Source organism: Cetorhinus maximus, chromosome 1, assembly GCF_964194155.1.
Source record: "Cetorhinus maximus chromosome 1, sCetMax3.hap1.1, whole genome shotgun sequence".
NCBI classification, from domain to species: domain Eukaryota; kingdom Metazoa; phylum Chordata; class Chondrichthyes; order Lamniformes; family Cetorhinidae; genus Cetorhinus; species Cetorhinus maximus.
In genome coordinates this window covers 241,774,072-241,795,553 of record NC_135879.1, presented here as the reverse complement: position 1 = coordinate 241,795,553, position 21,482 = coordinate 241,774,072, and the positions used below count along the sequence as shown (strand labels likewise).

The 21,482-nt window shown below is 43.0% G+C and overlaps 1 protein-coding gene across 3 annotated transcripts in view; it reads right to left on the bottom strand.

Moving 5' to 3' along the window:
• Positions 1-21,482, bottom strand: part of LOC144688399 (exocyst complex component 6B) — a 623,897-nt gene that overhangs the window by 197,422 nt on the left and 404,993 nt on the right. For all 3 annotated transcript variants that reach the window (XM_078554888.1, XM_078554897.1, XM_078554904.1), the window contains exon 15: positions 20,353-20,462. In XM_078554888.1, coding sequence (XP_078411014.1) covers positions 20,353-20,462 — 110 coding nt within the window. The remainder of the gene's footprint in view (positions 1-20,352; positions 20,463-21,482) is intronic.

Genomic DNA, 21,482 nt, shown 5'->3' with positions numbered 1-21,482 from the left:
GGCACTTCTGTCTGAAGATTGTAGCCAATACTTCAGCCTTATCTTTTGCACTGATGTGCCGAGCTCCTCCATCATTAAGGATGGGCATACTTGTGGAGTCTCTTCCTCCAGTGAGTTGTTTAATTCTCCACCACCATTCACGGCTGGATGTGGCAGGGCTGCAGAGCTTAGATCTGATGCGTTGGTTGTGGGATCGCTTAGCTTTGTCTATCACTTGCTGTTTAGGCTGTTTGACATGCAAGTAGTCCTGTGTTATAGCTTCACCATGCTGACACCTCATTTTTAGATATGCCTGGTGCTGCTCCTGGTATGCCCTCCTGCACTCTTCATTGGACCAGAGTTGATCCCCTAGCTTGATGGTAATGGTAGAGTGGGGGATATGCTGGGCCATGAGGTTACAGATTACGTTCAAATACAATTCTGCTGCTGCTGATGGTCCACAGTGCAACATGGATGCCCAATCGTGAGCAGCTACATTTGTTCTAAACCTACTCCATTTAGCAAGGTGGTAGTGTCACACAACACAATGGAGGATATCCTCAATGTGAAGGCGGGGCTTTGTCTCCACAAATACAGTGTGGTGGTCACTCCTACCAATACTGTCATGGACAGATGCATCTGCGGCAGGCAGGTTGGTGAGTTCAAGTATGCTTTTCCCTCTTCTTGGTTCCATCACCACCTGCCACAGACTCAGTCTAGCAGCTATGTCCTTTAGGACTCGACCAGCTCGGTCAGTAGTGGTGCTACCGAGCCACTCTTGGTGATGGGCATTGAAGTCTCCCATGCAGAGTACATTCTGTGTCCTTGCCACCCTCAGTGCTTCCTCCAAGTGATGTTCAACATAGAGAAGCACTGATTCATTAGCTGAGGGAGGGCAGTACATGGTAATCAGCAGGAGGTTTCCTTGCCCTTGTTTGACCTGATGCCATGAGACTTCATGGGGTCCGGAGTAGATGTTGAGGACTCCCAGGGCAATTCTCTCCCAAATGTATACCACGGTGCGGCCACCTCTGCTGGGTTTCTCCTGCTGGTGGGACAGGACATACCCGGGGATGGTGATGGTATTGTCTGGGACATTATCTGTAAGATACGATGAGTTAGAATCAAGCATTAAGGATGTTATAGTTGGGCATTTAGAGAAACTCAAGGTGATCAGGAAGAGTCAGCATGGTTTTGTGAAAGGGAAATCATGTTTAGCCAATTTATTGGAGTCCTTTGAAGGAGTAACATGCACTGTGGATAAAGGGGAGCCTGTAGATGTGCTGTACTTGGATTTCCAGAAGGCATTTGATAAGGTGCCATATCAAAGGTTATTGCGGAAAATAAAAGCTCATGGTGTAGAGGGTAACGTATTAACGTGGATAGAAGATTGGCTGGCTGGCAGAAAACAGAGTATGTGTAAATGGGTCTTTTCCTGATTGGCAGGATGTGATGAGTGGAGTCCCCAGGTACCTGTGCTGAGGCCTCAACATTTTACAATTTATATCAATGACTTAGATGAGGGAAGCAAAGGCATGGTAGCTAAATTTTCAGATGACACAAAGATAGGTAGGAAAGTACGTTACAAGGAGAACATAGGGAGGTTGCAGACAGATAGATAGGTTGAGTGAATGGGCAAAGATCTGGCAGGTGCAGCATAATGTGGGAAAATGTGAAGTTCACTTTGGAAAGAAGAATAAAAAAGCAGAGCATAACTTAAATGGAGAACTGCTGCAGAATTCCGAGGTGCAGAGGGATCTCGGTGGTCTTGTGCTTGAGTCACAAAAAGTTAGTGTGCAGGTGCAGCAAGTGATTAAGAAGGCGAATGGAATGCTATCCCCTTTATTACAAGAAGAATTGAACATCAAAGTAAGGATGTTATGCTTCAGTTATACAGGCATTGGTGAGACCACATCTCGAATGTTTTAGACTCCTTATTTAAGGGATAATGTAAATGCACTGGAGGTGGTTCAGAGGAGGTTTACTAGATTGATACCTGGAATGAGTAGGGTGCCTTATGAGGAAACGTTAGACAGACTGGGCCTGTTCCCACTGGAGTTTAGAAGAGTGAGGGGTGAATTGATTTAAGAACATAAAATCCTGAATGGTACTGACAAAGTAGACGTGGAAAGGACATTTCCTCTTGTGGGCAAATCCAGAATTAGGGGGCACTGTTTTAAAATTAGGGGTTGCCCTTTTAGGACAGAGATGAGGAGAATTTTATTCTCTCAGAGGGTTGTGCGACTTTGGAACTCTCTGCCTCCGAAGGTGGTGGCAGATGATACCAAAATAGGTGGGAAAGTAAATTGCAATGAAGAAATAAGAAGTTTACAAATGGATATGGACAGGTTAGGTGAATGAGCTAAAATTTGGCAGATGGAGTTTAACGTGGATAAGTGTGAGGTTATCCATTTTGCTCGGAAGAATAAAAAGGCGACATCATTTAAATGGAGAGAAACTTCAGAATGCTTCAGTGCAGAAGGATCTGGGTGTCCTCGTGCATGAATTGCTGAAAGCTAGTATGCAGGTACAGCAGGTAATAAGGAAGGAAAACAGAATTTTGGCATTTATTGCTCAAGGAATAGAGTATAAAAATAGGGAAGTGTTGTTGCAACTGTACAAGGCATTGGTGAGACCGCATCCGGAGTACTGTGCACTGTTTTGGTCCCCTTACTTGAGGAAGGATGTAGCTGCATTGGAGGCGGTTCAGGGGAGGTTCACTAGATTGATTTCAGAGATGCGGGGCTTGTCTTATGAGGAGAGATTGAGCAGTTTAGGCCTATACTCGTTAGAGTTTAGAAGGGTGAGAGATCATCTAATTGAGGTATATAAGATGCTAAAGGGGATAGACAAAGTAGACATGGAGCGGATGTTTCCCCTTCTGGGGCATTCTTGAATGAGAGGCTATAATTTTGGGCTAAGCGGTGGTAGATTTAAATCAGAGATGAGGAGGAATTACTTTTCTCAAAGGGTCGTGAATCTGTGCAGTGGATGCCAGGACGCTGAATAAATTTAAGGAGGAGATAGACCTATTTTTAATTAGTAACGGGTTGAAAGGTTATGGGGAGAGGGCGGGAAATTGGAGTTGAGGCTGAAATGAGATCAGTCACGATCGTAGTAAATGGCGGAGCAGGCTCGAGGGGTTGAATTGCCTGCTCCTGCTCTTAGTTCTTACGTGATGGAAGCTGGGTCACTGAACATTTTTAAGGCAGAGAAAGATAGATTCTTGTTCGGCAAGGGAATCAAAGGATATCAGAGGTAGATGGGAGTGTGAAATTCGAAGTACAAACAGATCAGCTGTGATCTTAAATTAATAGTGGAGCAGACCCAAGAGGCTGAATTGCCTACTTTTGCTCCTAGTTCGTACGTTTGTATGTAATGGAACAAAAGGCAAAGGGGATGATAATGGTAGCATTAATAAAACAAAGCATTGGTTCAGAGTTGATGTTAATAGCAGAATAAAAGTCAGCTCTGTCTGAAAGCAAAAAACATGAGAACAAAACATGGACTGGCACTTGGTGGGGGGTTGGGGGAAGAAAAAAAACTTCAAACTGGAGGACAGAGTTCATGGTTTGAAGTTGTTGAACTCAACATTGAGTTCAGAAGGCTGTGAAGTGCCCAATTGGAAGATAAGGTTCTGTTCCTCAAGCTTGCCTTGGGCTTCACTGGGACATTGCAGCAGGCCGAGGACAGTAACGTGAGCACGAGGGCAAGATGATGAATTGAAATGACAAGTGACAGGGAGGTCGGGGTCATGCTTGCAGACAGAGCAAAAGTTTCTGCAAAGCAGTCACCCAGTACATGTTCGGTCTTCCCCAAGTTGAGGAAAAAGGAAAACATGTCCAAAGCGCCAATGAGAGACTAACTGCACACTGGGTAACTGTTTTTGCGGAAACCTCCGCTCAGTCTGCAAGGATGACCCTGACCTTCAGGTTGCTTGCAATTTCAATTCACCATCCTGCTCTCATGCTCATATTTCTGTCCTCAACCTGCTGGAATGTTCTTGTGTTGCCCAATGCAAGCTGGAGGAAAAGCACCACATCTTCCAATTAGGCATTTGACCATCTTCAGGACTCAATATTGAGTCCAAAAACTTCAGACCACGAACTCTGTCCTCCACTTTGAATCCCCCCCACCAAGTACTGGTCCATATTTGTTTTCATGATTTTGTATTCAGATAGATCTGACCTTTATTCTGCAATTAACACCTACTCTGAACCAATGCTTTGTTTCTTTACTACTACCATTACCACTCCCTTTGCCTTTTGCTCCATGACATCTTGGTCATTTAATTCACGCCCCCCCCCGTCCATAATCTATCCTTGACCTTCCCTTTTGTTTCATCTGATCTTCCTCCTTTTTTCAACACCATAAAACTCATCATATTTCTGCCTCTCTTCAGGTCCGAAGAAGAGACATATTGGACTTGAAACATTAACTCTATTTCTCTCTCCACAGATACTGCCAGACCTGCTCAGTTCTTCCAGCACTTTGTTTTTATTTCCAACATCAGCAGTGTTTTGCTTTTCTTGTATTGTTCTGAGAAACTGTCTTGAATACACTCTATGAATTCATCCTCAAGGCTACCTTTGTCCAATCTATATAAAATTAAAATCTGATTATAGCAGTACATTTCTTACAAGCCCCCATTATTTCTTGATTTATACTCTGTCCTACAGTGTAGCTAATGTTAGGGAGCCTATAAACCACTCCCACCAGTGACTTTCCTTTGCTATTTTTTTATCCTCGTTCAAACTGAGTCTACATTTTGATCCTCTGAACCAAGATCATTTCTCACTACTGCACTGGCCTTATTCTTTATTAGCAGAGCAACCCCAGGTCTATTTCCTTTCTTCCAGTCCTTCTGAAATGTCAAATACCCTTGATTATTCAGGACTCAGCTGTGCTCACTTTGCAACCATGTCTCTGTAATGACTATCATATTATAATCATTTATTTCTATTTGTGCTATCAATTCATCCATCATGTTACGAATACTGTGTGAATTCAGATAAAGAGCCTTTGATTCTGTCTTTTTACCATTTTTCCCTGCTCTGACCGTATTTGCTGGTGCATTCTTATGTTTATGTGCTCTGACCCTTCCTGTAACACTCTGGTTACCAATACCCACATCACTATCCTACTTCATTGCCTTGTCCTTTCTCTTTAACTTTCCAAATCTCCCTTCACATAAACCTTGCCCCTCACAATTTAGTTTAAAGCTCTCTATAGCCCTAGTTATGTAACTTGACAGTACAATGACCCCAGCACAGTTCAGCTGTGGGCTGTCCCAACAGTACAGCTCCCTCTTTCCCTAGTACTCTTTCCCCAGTTCCATTTTGCCCACAACAATCTTTGAGCCCTACATTCAACTCCTTGATCTTATGTACCCCATGTCAATTTGTTTGTGGCTAGGTAGTTATCCAGAGATCATCAGCTTGGAGGTTCTGCTTTTTAATTTAGCCCCTAGCTGCTCATACTCCCTTAAAAAACCTTTTCTAGGAGCAAAGGGGAGTTCGGGCAGTAGGGAACTGTACAGATGGCATCCATCTCTGCCTGTCTCAATCACTAACCCAGGCTGTACCACCTTGCATTTCCTTCCTCTGTTACTATAACCGACTACTGAGAGAGTTGCTGCAAAACCTAATGAACACCTAATGGATAGGGCACTGCCAAGGTTGAGGAGTTCAGGAGAAAAGACTAAAAAAGGTAAAAGTTTGAAGGAAAGGCTGGACTTGGCAAACTTGTGTTTTAAAACCCTGGCAATTGCTGAGGCTGAGTGAGGTGAGGGGATTTGACCATTTTCTGGTTGTGGTAGAGAAATTCTTCCTCTTTTCCACCCTTCCTCCCCTCCTATGCTGTAATGATATATATTGAACAGACACTGCGCACCGTAGGAAGGGGAAGGGTAAATCAAGGTGTGGACTGGCCTTCCAAGTGCTCCCCTCTGCTTGCAGACAGCTGTTACTTTTACCCAACAGTACAGTTCAGATTGGGAGCTCATGGTATAGTGCAGAGCAATTTGGCTGCTGTGTTTCCAACATTACAACAGTGACGATACTTCAAAAAAAGAATTTCACTGGTTTTGGACGTCTTCGGGCGGTGAAAGGCACTCTATTAAATGAAAGCTCTTTACTTCTAAACTGGCGCAGCGATTAAGCTAATGATGTCTGTTAACATACATCAATGGGCAACATAATAACATGACTGTGGCCTCACATCGGGGAGGGGAGCATGCCAGTGGTTTAAACACAACACCGCCAAATCTGTAATTCAGCTGCAAGATACAGGCAACCAGCCGAAAATGCAATGGGTTTCCCTGCTGATTGAGGAAAAGTGCAGACAACGTATTTAATAAAAGGGTTTGCTCTAGGACATATATTCCCAAAGCCAATGCTACCCCCCAGCACTTGTCTTCAAATGCACAGGTAAAGTGCTGGACACAATCAGTGTCTTAAATCGCAAAATGTCCACCCTGCAGGAGGCATCTGTCAGCAACACCACATTAGACTCAAGACTACAATATTCTTTGTGCTGCTCATGTGAGGAGATAAAGGAAATGAATGACACAAGGGCTAGTCTGTGCTTTGGGGAGGAATCCTGCCACAAGGCAATGAGGACAGATGCTTTTTACTTCATAAAAGGTCTATCTCACCTCCCTCGTGCAAAACCTACCCAGGAGACAAAGATCCAGTTTCACAGCAACATCTGCATTTTAAAATTAACTCTGGCTAAATAAGCTGGTTATTCACCTGACTGCTGATTATGGGTGTGCACAAAATGGCTGCAATATTCACCGACGTAACAACCGTAACTGTACTTCCACATAAGTGTTGCAACATTTCTAAGAGACCCGATAAGACACCACATAAACTTAGGTTCTTTCTTTCAATTCTTCAGCCAAGTTATTTCAGTTTGTAACTCACTCCTGCATGTCTCTATGACTTAAACCCTGTCTCTAGATATTATCAACCATCAAAACCGCTTGATTGGATTCCAGCCTGTAACTCACTAGTGGGTATCTATTATTCTATACACATAATCCATCCAATCCCCTCGATTAGGTTCTAACCTGCAACTCATTCTTGGGTATTCAATACTCATCTAAACCAACTAATTCCCTCAATTTGATCCAAGTATATACTAATTATATTCTAAGCATAATTTAAACCCTAATACGATCACTGCCTGTAGGGTATGTGCAAAATGACAGTGCAAGTCAGCAAAAAGTAGCTTTGTTATAATCATAACTTTTGTGGTATTTCTACAAGTTTGAGACTATATATACAGGACTGATCAACACAGAAAAAGTGCATCTCACTCAGATTCATACATAGAACATCTCAAGGCTAAAGGTGGGGTGGGGGCAGGGGACTTCAACAGAACAATCTTCCTTCCATTTCATCAAATTCCAGCACATCAAACCCTTTCCAATCACTCTCATTGTGTACAATCACTCTCATTGTGTACAATTCTAATAGACCAAATCTCTTTCCAGTCACTCCCAACGTGTACAATTCCAATAGACCAAATCTCTTTCCAATCACTCCCATCATGTACGATTCCAATAGACCAAATCTCTTCCCAATCACTCCCATTGTGAGCCATTCCGATGGACCAAATCCCTTCCCAGTTACTCCCATTGTGTACAATTCCCTTAGACCAAATCTCTTCCCAATCACTCTTGCTGTTGATCAATAGGTAGAATTTCAATACATCCAAATCAACACTCCCTAATTATCCCCTTGAACCTGCTCTGCCATTCAATAAGATCATGGCTGATCTGTTTGTGTTTCTGTTTGAACTTCACATTCCCACCTACCCCCGACAACCTTAGATTCTTGTTAGGCAAGGGAATCAATCTATTTCTGGCGAGGGAATCGATCTACTTAAACATATTCAATGAACCCCTCCACCACTTTCAGAGGCAGAGAATTCCAAAGTCGCACAACCATATGAGAGAAAAAAATTCTCCTCATCTCTGTCTTAAAAGGGCAACTCCTAACTTTAAAACAGTGCCCTCTAGTTCTGGAATCACCCACAAGGGGAAACATCCTTTCCACGTCCACTTTGTCAATACCGTTCAGGATCTTATGTACTTCAATCAAGTCACTCCTCACTCTTCTAAACTCCAGTGGAAACAGGCCCAGTCTGTCTAACATTTCCTCATAAGACAACCTACTCATTCCAGGTATCAATCTAGTAAACCTTCTCTGAACCACCTCCAACGCATTTCCATCCTTTCTCAAATAAGGAGACTAAAACTGCACACAATAGTCAAGGTGTGGTCTCACAAATGCCTCGTATAACTGAGGCATAACTTCACTACTTTTATGCTCAATTCCTCTCATAATAAAGGGCAGCATTCCATAAGCCTTCTTAATTACTTGCTATAGCTGCATACTAACTATTTGTGACTCATGCACTAGAACACCGAGATCCCGCTGCACCCGTTCTCCATTAAAGTAATACTCTGCTTTTTCCTTCTTCCTGCCGAAGTGAACAACTTCACATTTTCCCACTTTATACTCCATCTGCCAGATCTTTTCCCATTCACTCAACCTATCTATATCTGTCTGCAACCTCCCTACGTTTTCCTTATAACTTACTTTCCTACCTATCTTTATGTCATCTGAAAATTTAGCTACCATTCCTTCACTCCCTTCACCAAAGTCATTGACATAAATTGTAATAAGTTGAGGCCCCCAGCACAGACCCCTGCGGGACTCCACTCATCATATCCTGCCAATCAGGAAAAGACCCATTTATGCATACTCTGTTTTCTGCCAGCCAGCCAATCTTCTATCCATGCTGATACTTTATCCCTTACACCATGAGCGTTTATTTTCCGCAATAATCTTTGATGTGGCACCTTACCAAATGCCTTCTGAAAATCCAAGTACAGGTTCCCCTTTATCCACAGCGCATGTTACTCCCTCAAAGAACTCCAATAAATTGGTTAAACATGATTTTCCTTTCATTACCTTGAGTTTCTCTAAAGCTTGCCCAGCTATAACCTCTTTATTGACTGATTCTAACACCTTCCACATTAGAGACATCAAGCTATTGTTTCCTGTTTTCTGCCTCCTTCCTTGAATAGATGGGTTATATTTGCTACTTTCCAGTCTGATGGAACCTTTCCAGAATCTAGCACCAATTAACACCAATGCATCTACTATCTGATTAGCCATCTCTTTCAAGACCCTGCTGCTCATCTTTCTGCAGTTACATGCATTTGTTTTTAACTGTTTCAGGGGATATGTGCGTCATGCTTGATTGAATGGCTAGGCCATTTCAGAGGACAGTTAAGAGTGAACCACATTGCTGTGGGCCTGGAGACCATGTAAGGACAGCAGATTTCCTTCCCTAAAGGACATTAGTGAACCAGGTGGGTTTTTACAACAATTGATGATAGTTTTGTGAGATTCCAGATTTTATTGAATTTTAAATTTCACCAACTGCCATGGTGGGACTTGAACCCACGTCCCCAGAGAATTTGCCTGCCCAGTGACTTTACCACTACGCCACCATCTCGCCCGAGGTTTGATGTTTTCCTTAACTTCTTTAGTTAACCAAGGATGGTGGGTCCTCCCCTTAGAATTTTTCTTTATAGTAGGAACGTACTTATTCTGAATACTCTGAAGCATCTCCTTAAATGATTGCCACTGCTTTTCTATTGATCTATCCCCTAGCCTAGTATCCCAGTTCACTTCAGCTAGCTCAGCTTTCATGCCCACACAGTTGCCCTTATTTAAGTTTAAAATACTCGTCTTAGATCCGCTCTTCTCCCTTTCAAACTGGATGTAATATGCAACCATATTGTGGCATATTGTGTACTGTCACAGCTACCTAGGGGTGCGTTCACTCTGAAGTCATTAATTAATCCTGTCACATTACACAATTCCAAGACTAATATAACCTTCTCTCTGGTTGTTTCCAGAATGTGCTGCTCTAAATATTTCCAAGTCAGGATGGTGAGGGGCTGGGAGAGGAGCTTCCAGGTGGTAGTGTTTCCATGTATCTGCTGCACTTGTCATTCTAGATGGTAGCAGTCGTGGGTATGGAAGGTGCTGCATAAGGAATCTTGGTGTTTCTGCAGTGCATCTTGTAGATGGTACACACTGCTGCCACTGTTAATTGTTGGTGGGGGGAGTGAATGTTTGGATGTCGATCAAGTGGGTTGCTTTGTCCTGGATGGTGTCAAGTTTCTTGAGTGTTGTTGGAGCTGCACTCGTAGAGTCAGAGTTATACAGCACAAAAATAGGCCCTTCGGCCCATCATGTCCGGGCCGGCCAGCAAGCATCTATCTATTCTAATCCCATTTTCCAGCACTTGGCCCGTAGCCCTGTATGCTATGGTGTTTCCAAGTGCTCATCTAAATACTTCCAGATTCCAACTACCCTCTGGTGAAAAGATTTTCCCTCAAATCCCCTTTAAACCTCCTGCCCCTTACCTTAAACCTATGCCCTCTGGTATTGACACCTCTGCTAAGGGGAAAAGTTTCTTCCTATATACCCTCTCTATGCCCCTCATAATTTTGTATACCCTTATCAGGTCCTCCCTCGGCCTTCTCTGTTCCAAGGAAAACAACCCTAGCCAATCCAGTCTCTCTTCATAGCTGAAATGATCCAGCCCAGGCAATATCCTGGTGAATCTACTTTGCACCCTCTTCAGAGCAATCACATCCTTCCTATAGTGTGGCAACCAGAACTGCACACAATACTCCAGCTGTGGCCTAACTAGCGTTTCATACAGTTCCTGCATAACCTCCCTGCTCTTATATTTTATGCCTCGGCTAATAAAGGCAAATGTCCCATATGCCTTCTTAACCACCTTATCTACCTGTGCTGCTGCCTTCAGGGATCTATGGACATGTACACCAAGGCCCTTTTTATCCTCTGTACTTGCTCGGGTCCTACCATTCATTGTCGTATTCCCTTGTCGTATTAGTTCTCCCAAAATGCAAAACTCATCCAGGCAAGTGGGGAGTATTCCATCGCACTCCTGACTTGTGCCTTGTAGATGATGGACAGGCATTGGGGAGTCAGGGGGCGAGTTATTCGTCACACGATTCCTAGCCTCTGACCTGCTATTGTAGCCACACAATTTATATGGCTAGTCCAGTTCAGTTTCTGGTCAATGGTAACCCCCAGGAGGTTGATAGTGCGGGATTCAGTGATGGTCATGCCACTGAATGTCAAGGGGCGATGGTTAGATTCCACTTGTCAGCCCAAGCCTAGATATTGTCCAGGTCTCGCTGCAGTTGGATATGGACTGCCTCAGTATATGAGGAGTCGTGAATGGCGTTGAATAATATGCAATCATCAGTGAACATCCCCACTTCTGACCTTATGATGGAAGGAAGGCCATTGATGAAGCAGCTGAAGATGATTGGGCTGAGGACACTACCCTGAGGAACTCCTGCAGTGATGTCCTGGAGCTGAGGTGATTTACCTTCAACAGCCACAACCATCTTCCTTTGTGCTAGGTATGACTCCAACCAGCAGAGAGTTTTCCCCCTGATTCCCATTGATTGCAGTTTTACTAGGTTGGGCTCCTTGATACCACACTCGGTCAATTGCTGCTTTGATGTCAAGGACAGTAACTCTCACCTCGCCTCTGGAGTTCAGCTCTTTTGTCAATGTTTGAACCAAGGCTGTAATGAGGTCAGGAGCTGGCAGAACTCAAACTGAGCATCAGTGAGGAAATTGTTTTGAAGCAAGTGCCGTTTGATAGCACTGTTGATTACCCTTTCCATCACTTTACTGATGATTGAGAGTCGGCTGATGGGGTGGTAATTGGCCGGGTTGGATTTGTCCTGCTTTTTGTGGATGGGGCATACCTGGTTAATTTTCCACATTGCCGGGTAGGTGCCAGTGTTGTATCTGTATTGGAACAACTTGGCTAGGTGCGCAGCAAGTTCTGGAGCACAAGTGTTCAGTACTATTGCTGGAATATTGTCAGGGCCCATACCTTTGCAGTATCCAGTGCCTTCAGCCGTTTCTTGATATCACATGCAGTGAATCGAATTGGCTGAAGACTGGCATCTGTGATGCTGGGACCCTCCGGAGGAGGCCAAGATGGATCATCCACTCAGCACTTCCAGCTCATGACTGTTGCAAATGCTTCAGCCTTATCTTTTGCACTGATGTGCTGGGTTCTCCCATCATTGAGGATGGGAATAATTGTGAAGCATCTTCCTTCAATGAGTTGTTTAATTCTCCACCACCATTCACGACATGATGTGGCAGGACTGCAGAGCTTAGATCTGATCTGTTGGTTGTGGGATCGCTTAGCTCTGCCTTTCACTTGCTGTTTATGCTGTTTGGCACACAAATAGTCCTGTGTTATAGCTTCACCAGATTGACACCTCATTTTTAGACATGCCTAGTGTTGCTCCTGGCATGCCCTCCTGCACTCTTCATTGAACCCAGGGTTAATCTGGTTTGAAGGTAATGGTACGAGTGGGGGATATGCCAGGCCATGAGTTTACAGACAGTGGTCGAGTAGAATTCTGCTGCTGCTGAAGGTCTATAGAACCTCACGGACGCCCAGTCTTCAGCTGCGAGATTTGTTTGAAATCTATCCCACTTAGGACGTCGGTAGTGCCACACAACATGATGGAGGGTATCCTGATGTCCTGAATGTCAAGATGGGACCTTGTCTCCACAACGATTATGTGGTGGTCACTCTGACTGATACTGTTGTGAACTGATAGATCTGCGGCAGGCAGATTGGTGAGGATGAAGTTAAGTATGTTTTTCCCTCACCACCTGCTGCAGAACCAGTCCAGCAGTAATGCCCGTTCGGACCCAGTCAGCTCTGTCAGTTGTGGTGCTACCGAGCCAGTCTTGGTGATGGACATTGAAGTCCCCCACCCAGAGTACATTCTGCACCCTTGCCACTCTCAGTGCTTCCTCCAAGCGGTGTTCAACATGGAGGAGCACTGATTCATCAGCCGAGGGGGTGGGTGTGGGTACCGGTACGTGGTAGCCAGCAGGAGGTTTCCTTGCCCCTGTTTGACCTGATGCCATGAAAAAGTTGATGTTGAGTACTCCCAGGGCAACCCCCTCCCTACTGTATACCATTGTGCCCATGGGACAGAACGTACCCAGGGATGGTGATGATGGTGTCTGGTGCATTATCTGTAAGGCATGATTCTTTGAGTATGACAATGTCAGGTTGTTGCTTGACCCGTCTGTGAGACAGCTCTCCCAATTTTGGCACAAGCCCCCAGATATTCGTTAGCAGGGTCGACAGGGCTGAGTTTGTCATTATTGTTTCCGGTGCCTAACCCGATGCCAAGTGGTCCATCCGGTTTCATTCCTTATGAACTTTGTAGTGGTTTCATAAAACTGAGTGGCTTGCTAAGCCATTTCATAGTCAACCACATTGCTGTAGGTCTGGAGTCACATGTAGGCCAGACCAAGTAAGGACGGCAGGGTTCCTTCCCTGACAATGGTTTCATGGTCATCGTTTGACTTTTAATTCTAGATATTTATTGAATTCAAATTCCACCACCTGCCATGGTGGAATTTGAACCCGGGTGTCGGGGGCATTACCCTGGATCCCTGGATTACTAGTCCAGTGACAATACCGCTATACCATGGCCAATGTCTAATCCACTATCTATTGAAGAGTCACTTTCCACCTTGAGAATTATCACACCTAGGATAGTTCTAGCTCTTGAGTGTAGTTTTCCTTACACCTCACCTCCTCTCTTCTTCGCTTTCCTCCTTAAAACCTCCTTATTCTAGGTGTGGTCTTATTAGTGCCTTGTATAGTTCTAGCAAGACTCCCCTATTTTTATACTCCATTCTCTTTGAAATAAAGACCAACATTCCATTTGCCTTCCCTGTTACCTGTTGAACTTGTATGTTAGCTTTTTGGGATTCATGCACAAGGACCCCCAAATCCCTCTGTGATACAGCCTTCTGCAGTCTTTCTCCATTTAAATAATATTCAGTTCCTCTATTCTTCCTGCCAAAGTGCATAACCTCACATTTTCCCACATTATATTCCATCTGCCAAATTTTTGCCCACTCACTTAACCTGTCTAATCCCTCTGTAGATTCCTGGTGTAATCTTCACGATTTGCCTTCCCACCTATTTTTGTGTCATCCACAAACTTGGTGATAGTATATTCACTTCCCTCATCTAAGTCATTCATATATATTGTAAATAATTGTGGCCCCAGCACTGATCCCTGTGGCACTCCACTAGTTACAGGTTGCCACCCCGAAAATGCCCCCCCCTTATCCCAACTCTCTGTCTTCTATTAGTTAGCCAATCCTCTATGCGTGCTAATATACTACCCCCAACACCATGGGCTCTTATCTTATTAAGTAGCCTTATGTGTGGTACCTTATCGAATGCCTTTTGGAAATCCAAATATATTACGTCTACTGGTTCCCCTTATCTATCCTGCTTGTTACCTCCTCAAAGGATTCTAATAAATTTGTTCGGCATGATTTCCCCTTCATGAAGCCATGCTGACTCTGCTTGAATAGATTATGTATTTCTAAATGCTCTGCTATTACATCCTTTATAATAGACTCTAACATTTTCCCAATGACAGATGTTAAGCTAACTGGCTTATTGTCTCCCTCTTTTTTTGAATAAGGGTGTTGCATTGGGCATTCTCCAATCTTCTGGGACTTTTCCAGAATCTAAGGATTCTTGGAAGATTACTACCAGTGCATCCACTATCTCTGTAGCTACTTCCTTTAATATGCTCGGGTGCAACCCATGAGGTCCTGGGGACTTATCAGCCTTTAGCCCCATTAGTTTCCCTAGTACTTTTTCTCTAGTGGTAGTTATTGTATTTATTTCCTCCACCCCTTTTGCCCCTTGATTACTTAATATTTTTGGAATGCTATTATTATCTTCTACCATGAAGACTGAGGCAAATTATTCGTTCAACTCCTCTGCCATTTCCTGGTTCTCCATTCTTATTTCCCCAGCCTCATTCTCTCAGGGGCCGATATTCACTTTGGCCTCTGTCTTCCTTTTTACGGTGCTATATAAGTATAAATTGTATTCGTTTTTGTTGTGCTTTATCATTCGCGCTCCTGGCATGTCCCAAAGTGTTTCACAGATAATGACATACTTTTGAACAGTGGCTACAGTTACAATGTAGGAAACTCATAGACAATTGGTGGAGGAGCGCCAACAGAGGTCTGGGGTAATGCTGTCCAGAGGATGAGATGTTTAACTGAGGCCCCATCCAGCTGTTCATGAAAGATCTCATGGCACTATTCAAAGTGCACTTAGTTTTTCTAACGTTGCAGTAACCATTCCTAGCTGAACGATAATCCATGGCCCTCAATGACCCCACCCTCCCCACCAAATAAATTAACTGGCAATTCACTTCCCTGCTCCTTGCATTTACCTCCGCAACAGGGGCACTGTATTTCGAAAGGAACACTTGCATTTCCGTATCAACTTTCATGTTCGCAGGATGTTGAAAACTGCTTTATAGCGAATGAAGTGCTCGTGAAGTGCAGTCACTGTTGTAATATAGCCAACACGACAGTCAATTTGATACAAGATGATCCCACAAAGAGCAATGGGATAATGAAAAGATGCTCTGATTTTTGGTGGTGTTGATTGAGAGATAAATAATGGCCAGGATACCGGGGAAAACTCCCAGGTCTTTTTCAAAATAACAGCCATAAGGTCCTTTTTACATCCATGCGATAGGGCAGACGGGATCTCGGTTTAATGTCTCATCTGAAGTGGGAAGGCATGGGACTGTACAAATGCTATTATTTCAGCTTGGACTCTGGGATCAATGGGAGATAATGCGGAGTGAAAAAAAAATAAAACAAGCGTTGAGGAAAGACAAGAAGAGTATGCAAAAAGACACCACCAAACTCGATACCTTGCTTCCTAAGGACTCAAGCCTATGACCCGGCATACCTAACGTGATTGACGGGCTGACCCCATCACTCTAGGGTTCAGTAAGAATGACAGCTAAATATCCTGCTGGCTCTCTATGCAGACTCTCTAATAAAAACCAATTCAAACCTGTCACGTTACTGAAGGGAAGAAGTGGCAGGCGACATTATTGGTCAGGGATAGTGGGCCATTGTTTTGCAGGGGGCCCTTTTTAACCGGACAACAACTCCAGCAGAGAAAACGGCAGCAAAGTGCACTCAAAGCGTTTTATTTAAATTTTCCTCTGACATGCAGGCTTTGTTTTTTTGTTACGAGCTGACAAGTATTTTAAAAGCACCTTAGACAACAGATTTGAGGAATTTTCTCAAATGACACACACAAACCCATTGTATCAAAGGCTAACATTCATTGTCTCCAGCTCCAATTCATTCTTTCCCAGAACCTCACAACTGTGGAACTTCACAATCCTTCCTCCTACCATCGATGGGCTTTTAAATATCAAGATTGACAACACCAAATCATCACTACTTCATTTGACCAATATCTTCCAGATACTTGTTTTTTTTGAAGATGAGCATTTCCCAGTTTCCAGGCCAATATTTATCCTTCAATCATCACCACCAAAAAAACACAGATTATCTGGTCATTATCACAATGTTGTCTGTGGAGCCTGCCGTGCGCAAATTGGCTGCTGTTTTTCCTACCTTACAACAGTGACTACACTTCAAAAGAACTTAATTGTCTGTAAAGTACTTTGGAACATCCTGAGGTCACAGAAATGCAAGTCCTCCTTTCTTTTTAAGAAAGTTTTGTGGTGTCTTGAACTGTACCCAAGGGATTGTAGAAAGCTGAAACTATCTCCCTCAAAAGCTGCTGACGCTGGGGGAGCAATTGAGAAATTTAAAACCTAGACTGAAAAAGATTTTCTCTGGTAAGGCAATTAGGAAATATACAGGAAATGGCAGGTAAATGGAGTTAAGATACAGAGCAGGCATGATCCAAATGAATGGCGGAACAGGCTCAAGGGGCTGAAGAGCTTACTCATGTTCGTATATTCCTAGCTGTTGGTTTTGTAAAACATAAAAACAACTCAAGTGAATTGTGTTGCATTTATATAGCCACTTTACTGCAATAAAACATTCCAAGGTACTTCACAAAAGCGTTAGAGCGTTACCAAACAAAGTTTGAACCGAGTCACAGAAGGTGATATTAGAGCAGATGGCCAAAAGCTTGCTCAGGAGTTAGTTTTATAGTGTCTTGGAGGAGAGGGTGGTAGGAGTTGGAAAGCTTTAGAACAGGAATTCCATGGCTTAGGGCCTCGACAACTGAAAGCACAACTATCAAGGGAAGAGTGATGACAATCGGGGTTGCACGAGAGGCCAGAATTGCAGGAGCGCAGATGTCCACAAGTGTTGTAGGGCTGAAGGAGGTTACAGACCTAAAGAGGGAAGAGGCCATGGAAGAAAACATTTGCACAGCTACTGAGAAAGAGCAGAAAAGTGGAGCTAATTGGACAATCTTTTCAAATAGCTGACGGAGGTACAACAGGTTGAAAGGCCTCCTTTTGTGCTGTAAGATTTCACAAACAAACAAGGAAATATGTTGCCCACTCAATGTTGCATCAACTGCAACATCAATAAGCTCTAGAACAGAGTGCAGGAGGCATGTTTATTTTTAAAAATGTGTCCTCAGGATGTACGTCAAGCTGGTAAAGATGGCTTTACTGCCCATCCCAAGCTGCTCTGGCTGCAGCCACATATTATGAGTTAAGGGGCCTTAAAATTACCTTTAAATTTGAGCGAGGCCATGTAAGAGTGAAACAAGGGAATCTATAACTCCATTTCCAATCCTCTGGGCAGTTCCTTAACTGATTTATATTGTTATGTACTGTTTTCTGTAACTCTGCAAACATGTTTAGCATGTTTTTTTTTGTTAAAGTTAACTCACAGGTGTCTGATTCCCTGAGCCTTTATGTCTCCAGTGTGAACATTCCCAGTTCCAGTTGCCTCTCATTGTATCCAGAGTGGGTCAGCAGCCTCTGTTACCTGAGGAGATTTTTTTTTAAATTGCCTAAAAATAAGAACTATTGGGAGCCTGAAGACAAAAGTTTGGCATTCCTAAAAGTCGGCAATTTAAAACTTAGCAAATTGTTAAGTGTCTCTGGCAGAATGATATTTTGCATATATGATGTTAAATACATGCATTGAATTAATGTATCAACAGAAGGAAAAAACAAAATTAAAATAGATCTAACTGAATTATCACCTTTCTTTACTTTTTAAAAAACTATAATTTTGCCAGTGATGTCATCTTTGAAACAAACTTTAACTTAAGATGAGTAGAATTAAGACAATTTTTTCAGCTATTGGTTCTCATGATAAGTAAAGGCCTCTAAGAATACATTCAGAATATTGCTGAAAAAAGAAACACGCCGGAAAACTTTTAGTCTTGCACTCATCAGGACAGACGCAAGAATGCCAAATTTCAAAGTGAGCAATAATTTATACTGCATGAGAAAAGGGTGCTGATCGACAAAAGCATGGCGGGGTGGTGGGGGACAATAATTCCCTGGTGCATTCTCCATGGGAACGCCTCGCCCAGAGTCGACTTGCCAACCAATCAGCACCCTTTTCTCATGCAGTATAAAATGTTGCACCCTTTGAAATTTGGCATTCTTTCATCTATCCTGATGAATGCAAGACAAAAAAGCTTCGACAGTATGTATCTTTTCTCAGTAATATTCAAGCTCTATACCACCAAGCGACTATTTGTATACATTCAGAATAATTTATCATCTCAGTTCTATTAGAAACAATAATAGTCACAATCATAAAGCCTGTTCCTCGAACCAAAGGCATAATCTATAGTTATGGTGTAGCTATACCACTCAAACAGGTTTATTCTGAGCATAATGACATTTCAAATCATTTCAAACCATATAGTGCAGCATGTTTAGCCTTTTATCCCAATAAAAAGAGTTCTTGCTTTTCTTGACTTTATTTTCATTTAGTTTTTTTTTCATGTTTGTGCAATCCAACTGCAAAAGGTTGTGAGCTACAAATGAGATGAAATGAAATAGAGCCACAGGTTGCGGCCCCCAGTCTAACCTAAGGTATTCGTTGGCCTATAATTTATTACTTTCTCCCCAGTATCACAATGTTCCCATGTTACAACACAAACTTCCATTTATAGAGCTCCTTCAAAATAGTAAAATGTTTCAAGGTGCTTCACAGGGGTGTAATCAGACAAAATTTGACACCGAGCCACATGAGATGTTAGGATAGGTGAGCAAAGCCTTATCCAAAGAGGTAGGTTTTAAGGAATGTCTTGAAAAAGGACAGAGAGGTAGAGAGGTGGAGAGGTTGAGGGGTGGAATTCCAGAGCTTGCGATCCAGGCAACTGAAGGCACTGCTGCTAATGCTGGGGTGAAAGAAATTGGGGATGCACAGGATGCCAGAATTGGAGTAGTGCAGAGGTGTTGAAGGGTCATTGGTCTGGAAGGGTGTGACCTAAGAGGGATTTGAACGCGAGGATAAGGATTTTGAAAGCGAGACCATAGTTCACTGCAGAAATATGCACAATTGCTCCATGTGGAGAAGGACCAGAACTTTTGTACACATCAGTTTTATAACTCTTGGTCCTTTTCTGCACCTCCTCACAATCACTTTACAGACCTTTCTTGGTAGAGACCTGGAAACAAGTCATCTGCCCCCTGCCTGTCACTTGATGGAACATTGATCGTGAGAAGAGAAACTAAAAAATATTTTTTTTAAAATGGGAGAAAGGAAAAGGAGCAAAATAAAAACAGCACTGCTACACAAGGACATAGTAGCCAAGTGGTTTATAGTACAAGGCTAGCAACCAGAGCTCTTTGAATTTAAATGCCACCATGATAAATTGTAAAACAGATTTCAATAGGCCTGGTGATTTGATGGCTGACACCAGGTAAAATGACCATTAAACCTGCCGGATTGTCAACAAAACCAACATGTTCCCTGATGTCCTTCATCAAGGAAGGAAACCTGCCATTCATACATGTGATTTGAGTCCCATACTATCTGACTTTGAACTCAGGGATTTCTGGATTCCCTGGAATTCAGAAGATTAAGGGAGGATTTGATCAAAGTCTACAAGATATGAAGGAGAACAGATAGGATAGATAGAGACAAACTTTTTCCACTATTTGGGGAAATTTAGATGTAAAGTACATTGTCTAAAAATTAGAGTCAGGCCTTTTGGGATTGAAGTTAGGAAACACTTCCAGACAAACTAAACGTATTAAGGTATATAAGGAAAAGGTGGGTAGAGGTATTAGTTCATGTATCAGCTGTGATCTCGTTGAATGGCGAAACAGGCACAAGGGACTAAACGGCCTCCTCCTGTTCCTATGTTCCCTCAGGGCAATTAGCGACGGCAATACTGCCTTAAGTATCAGATGTTCCATTTAATTTATTCTCTTCATGATCTCCTTACCTCAGATGAAGGTCCTCTGAAAACTTGAGGCAAGCGTAGATAAACTCTTTAATCTGGGAGTAGACTTTCGGTACAAATTCCGAGAATGGGAACTTTTTGGGGAAGGGTTGCTGAAAATAAGGAAGACAAGTTAACATGGAAGTGGAAATAAAGTCACCAACATTTTGAACAACAGCACACTCAATGCTGCATGCCATTGTGGGGTCATTTAAAGCCCATAGAGCACCAATTAAAAAAAAAACCTCTTCTTCAGGTATAAAATAAAAACAAAGTGGTGCAAAAACTCAGCAGGTCTGGCAGCACCTGTGGGGGGAGAAACAGAGTTAACATTTCGAGTCCAATATGACTCTTCTTCAGAACTCAAAGTTGTTAGGGCTTCGTTCCTTAACAGAAGAGAAAAAGTTTATTTTTAAGGGGGGGGGGATGAGACGAAGAATGAAATGAAACTGGGGATCAGGACAGCTTGGAGATTGGGTTAGTTGGTGCTGCTAGAGAGGTTGAGTGTGTACATGTAGCGGTATGAGGCACTGACTGTGGATCTCATGATGTAGTGAGAACAGCAGTCTGAAGAACATTGTATATCTTGGAGATACCTGTAATCCTGGGCGGATTCGAAACATGAAGGGTGGAACTTCAGTTGGAATCCAAGTGGGCTAAGTTGGAGCCAGAGAAAGTCACAGAGGGAGGAGATGTGGCTGTGAAAGTGAGTTTTGGTAAACACCTTTTGCAACACGAGGAGGGAAATGAAAAGCAATGAAGGTGAACAAGCTGAAGGAGACAAACGGAAATCCTGTCGGAGAGAAGAGCAGTATTTCTTCAACATTGGCACACCTGCAAGAGAAGTGGCAGTGAATTGCAATATCAACTCTTTTGTTACTTAATCGCTCCTCCCTTCTTCCCCATCATAGACTTTTCCTTTTAATATGTTCAAGCCTTGCACCTTCTTGGAATTACCTGGGAGTTTGGGAAGCTGATAGCTCCACATTGATTTTTCCATGGTAACGCCTCAGCCAATCAGAGACAACGTGACAATCAATCAGCAACCTGTTCTCCTGTAGTATAAATTGTTACGATTGTTTGAAATTTGGCATTCTTGACTTTGTCCTCACGAGCGCAAGATGAAAAGCCTT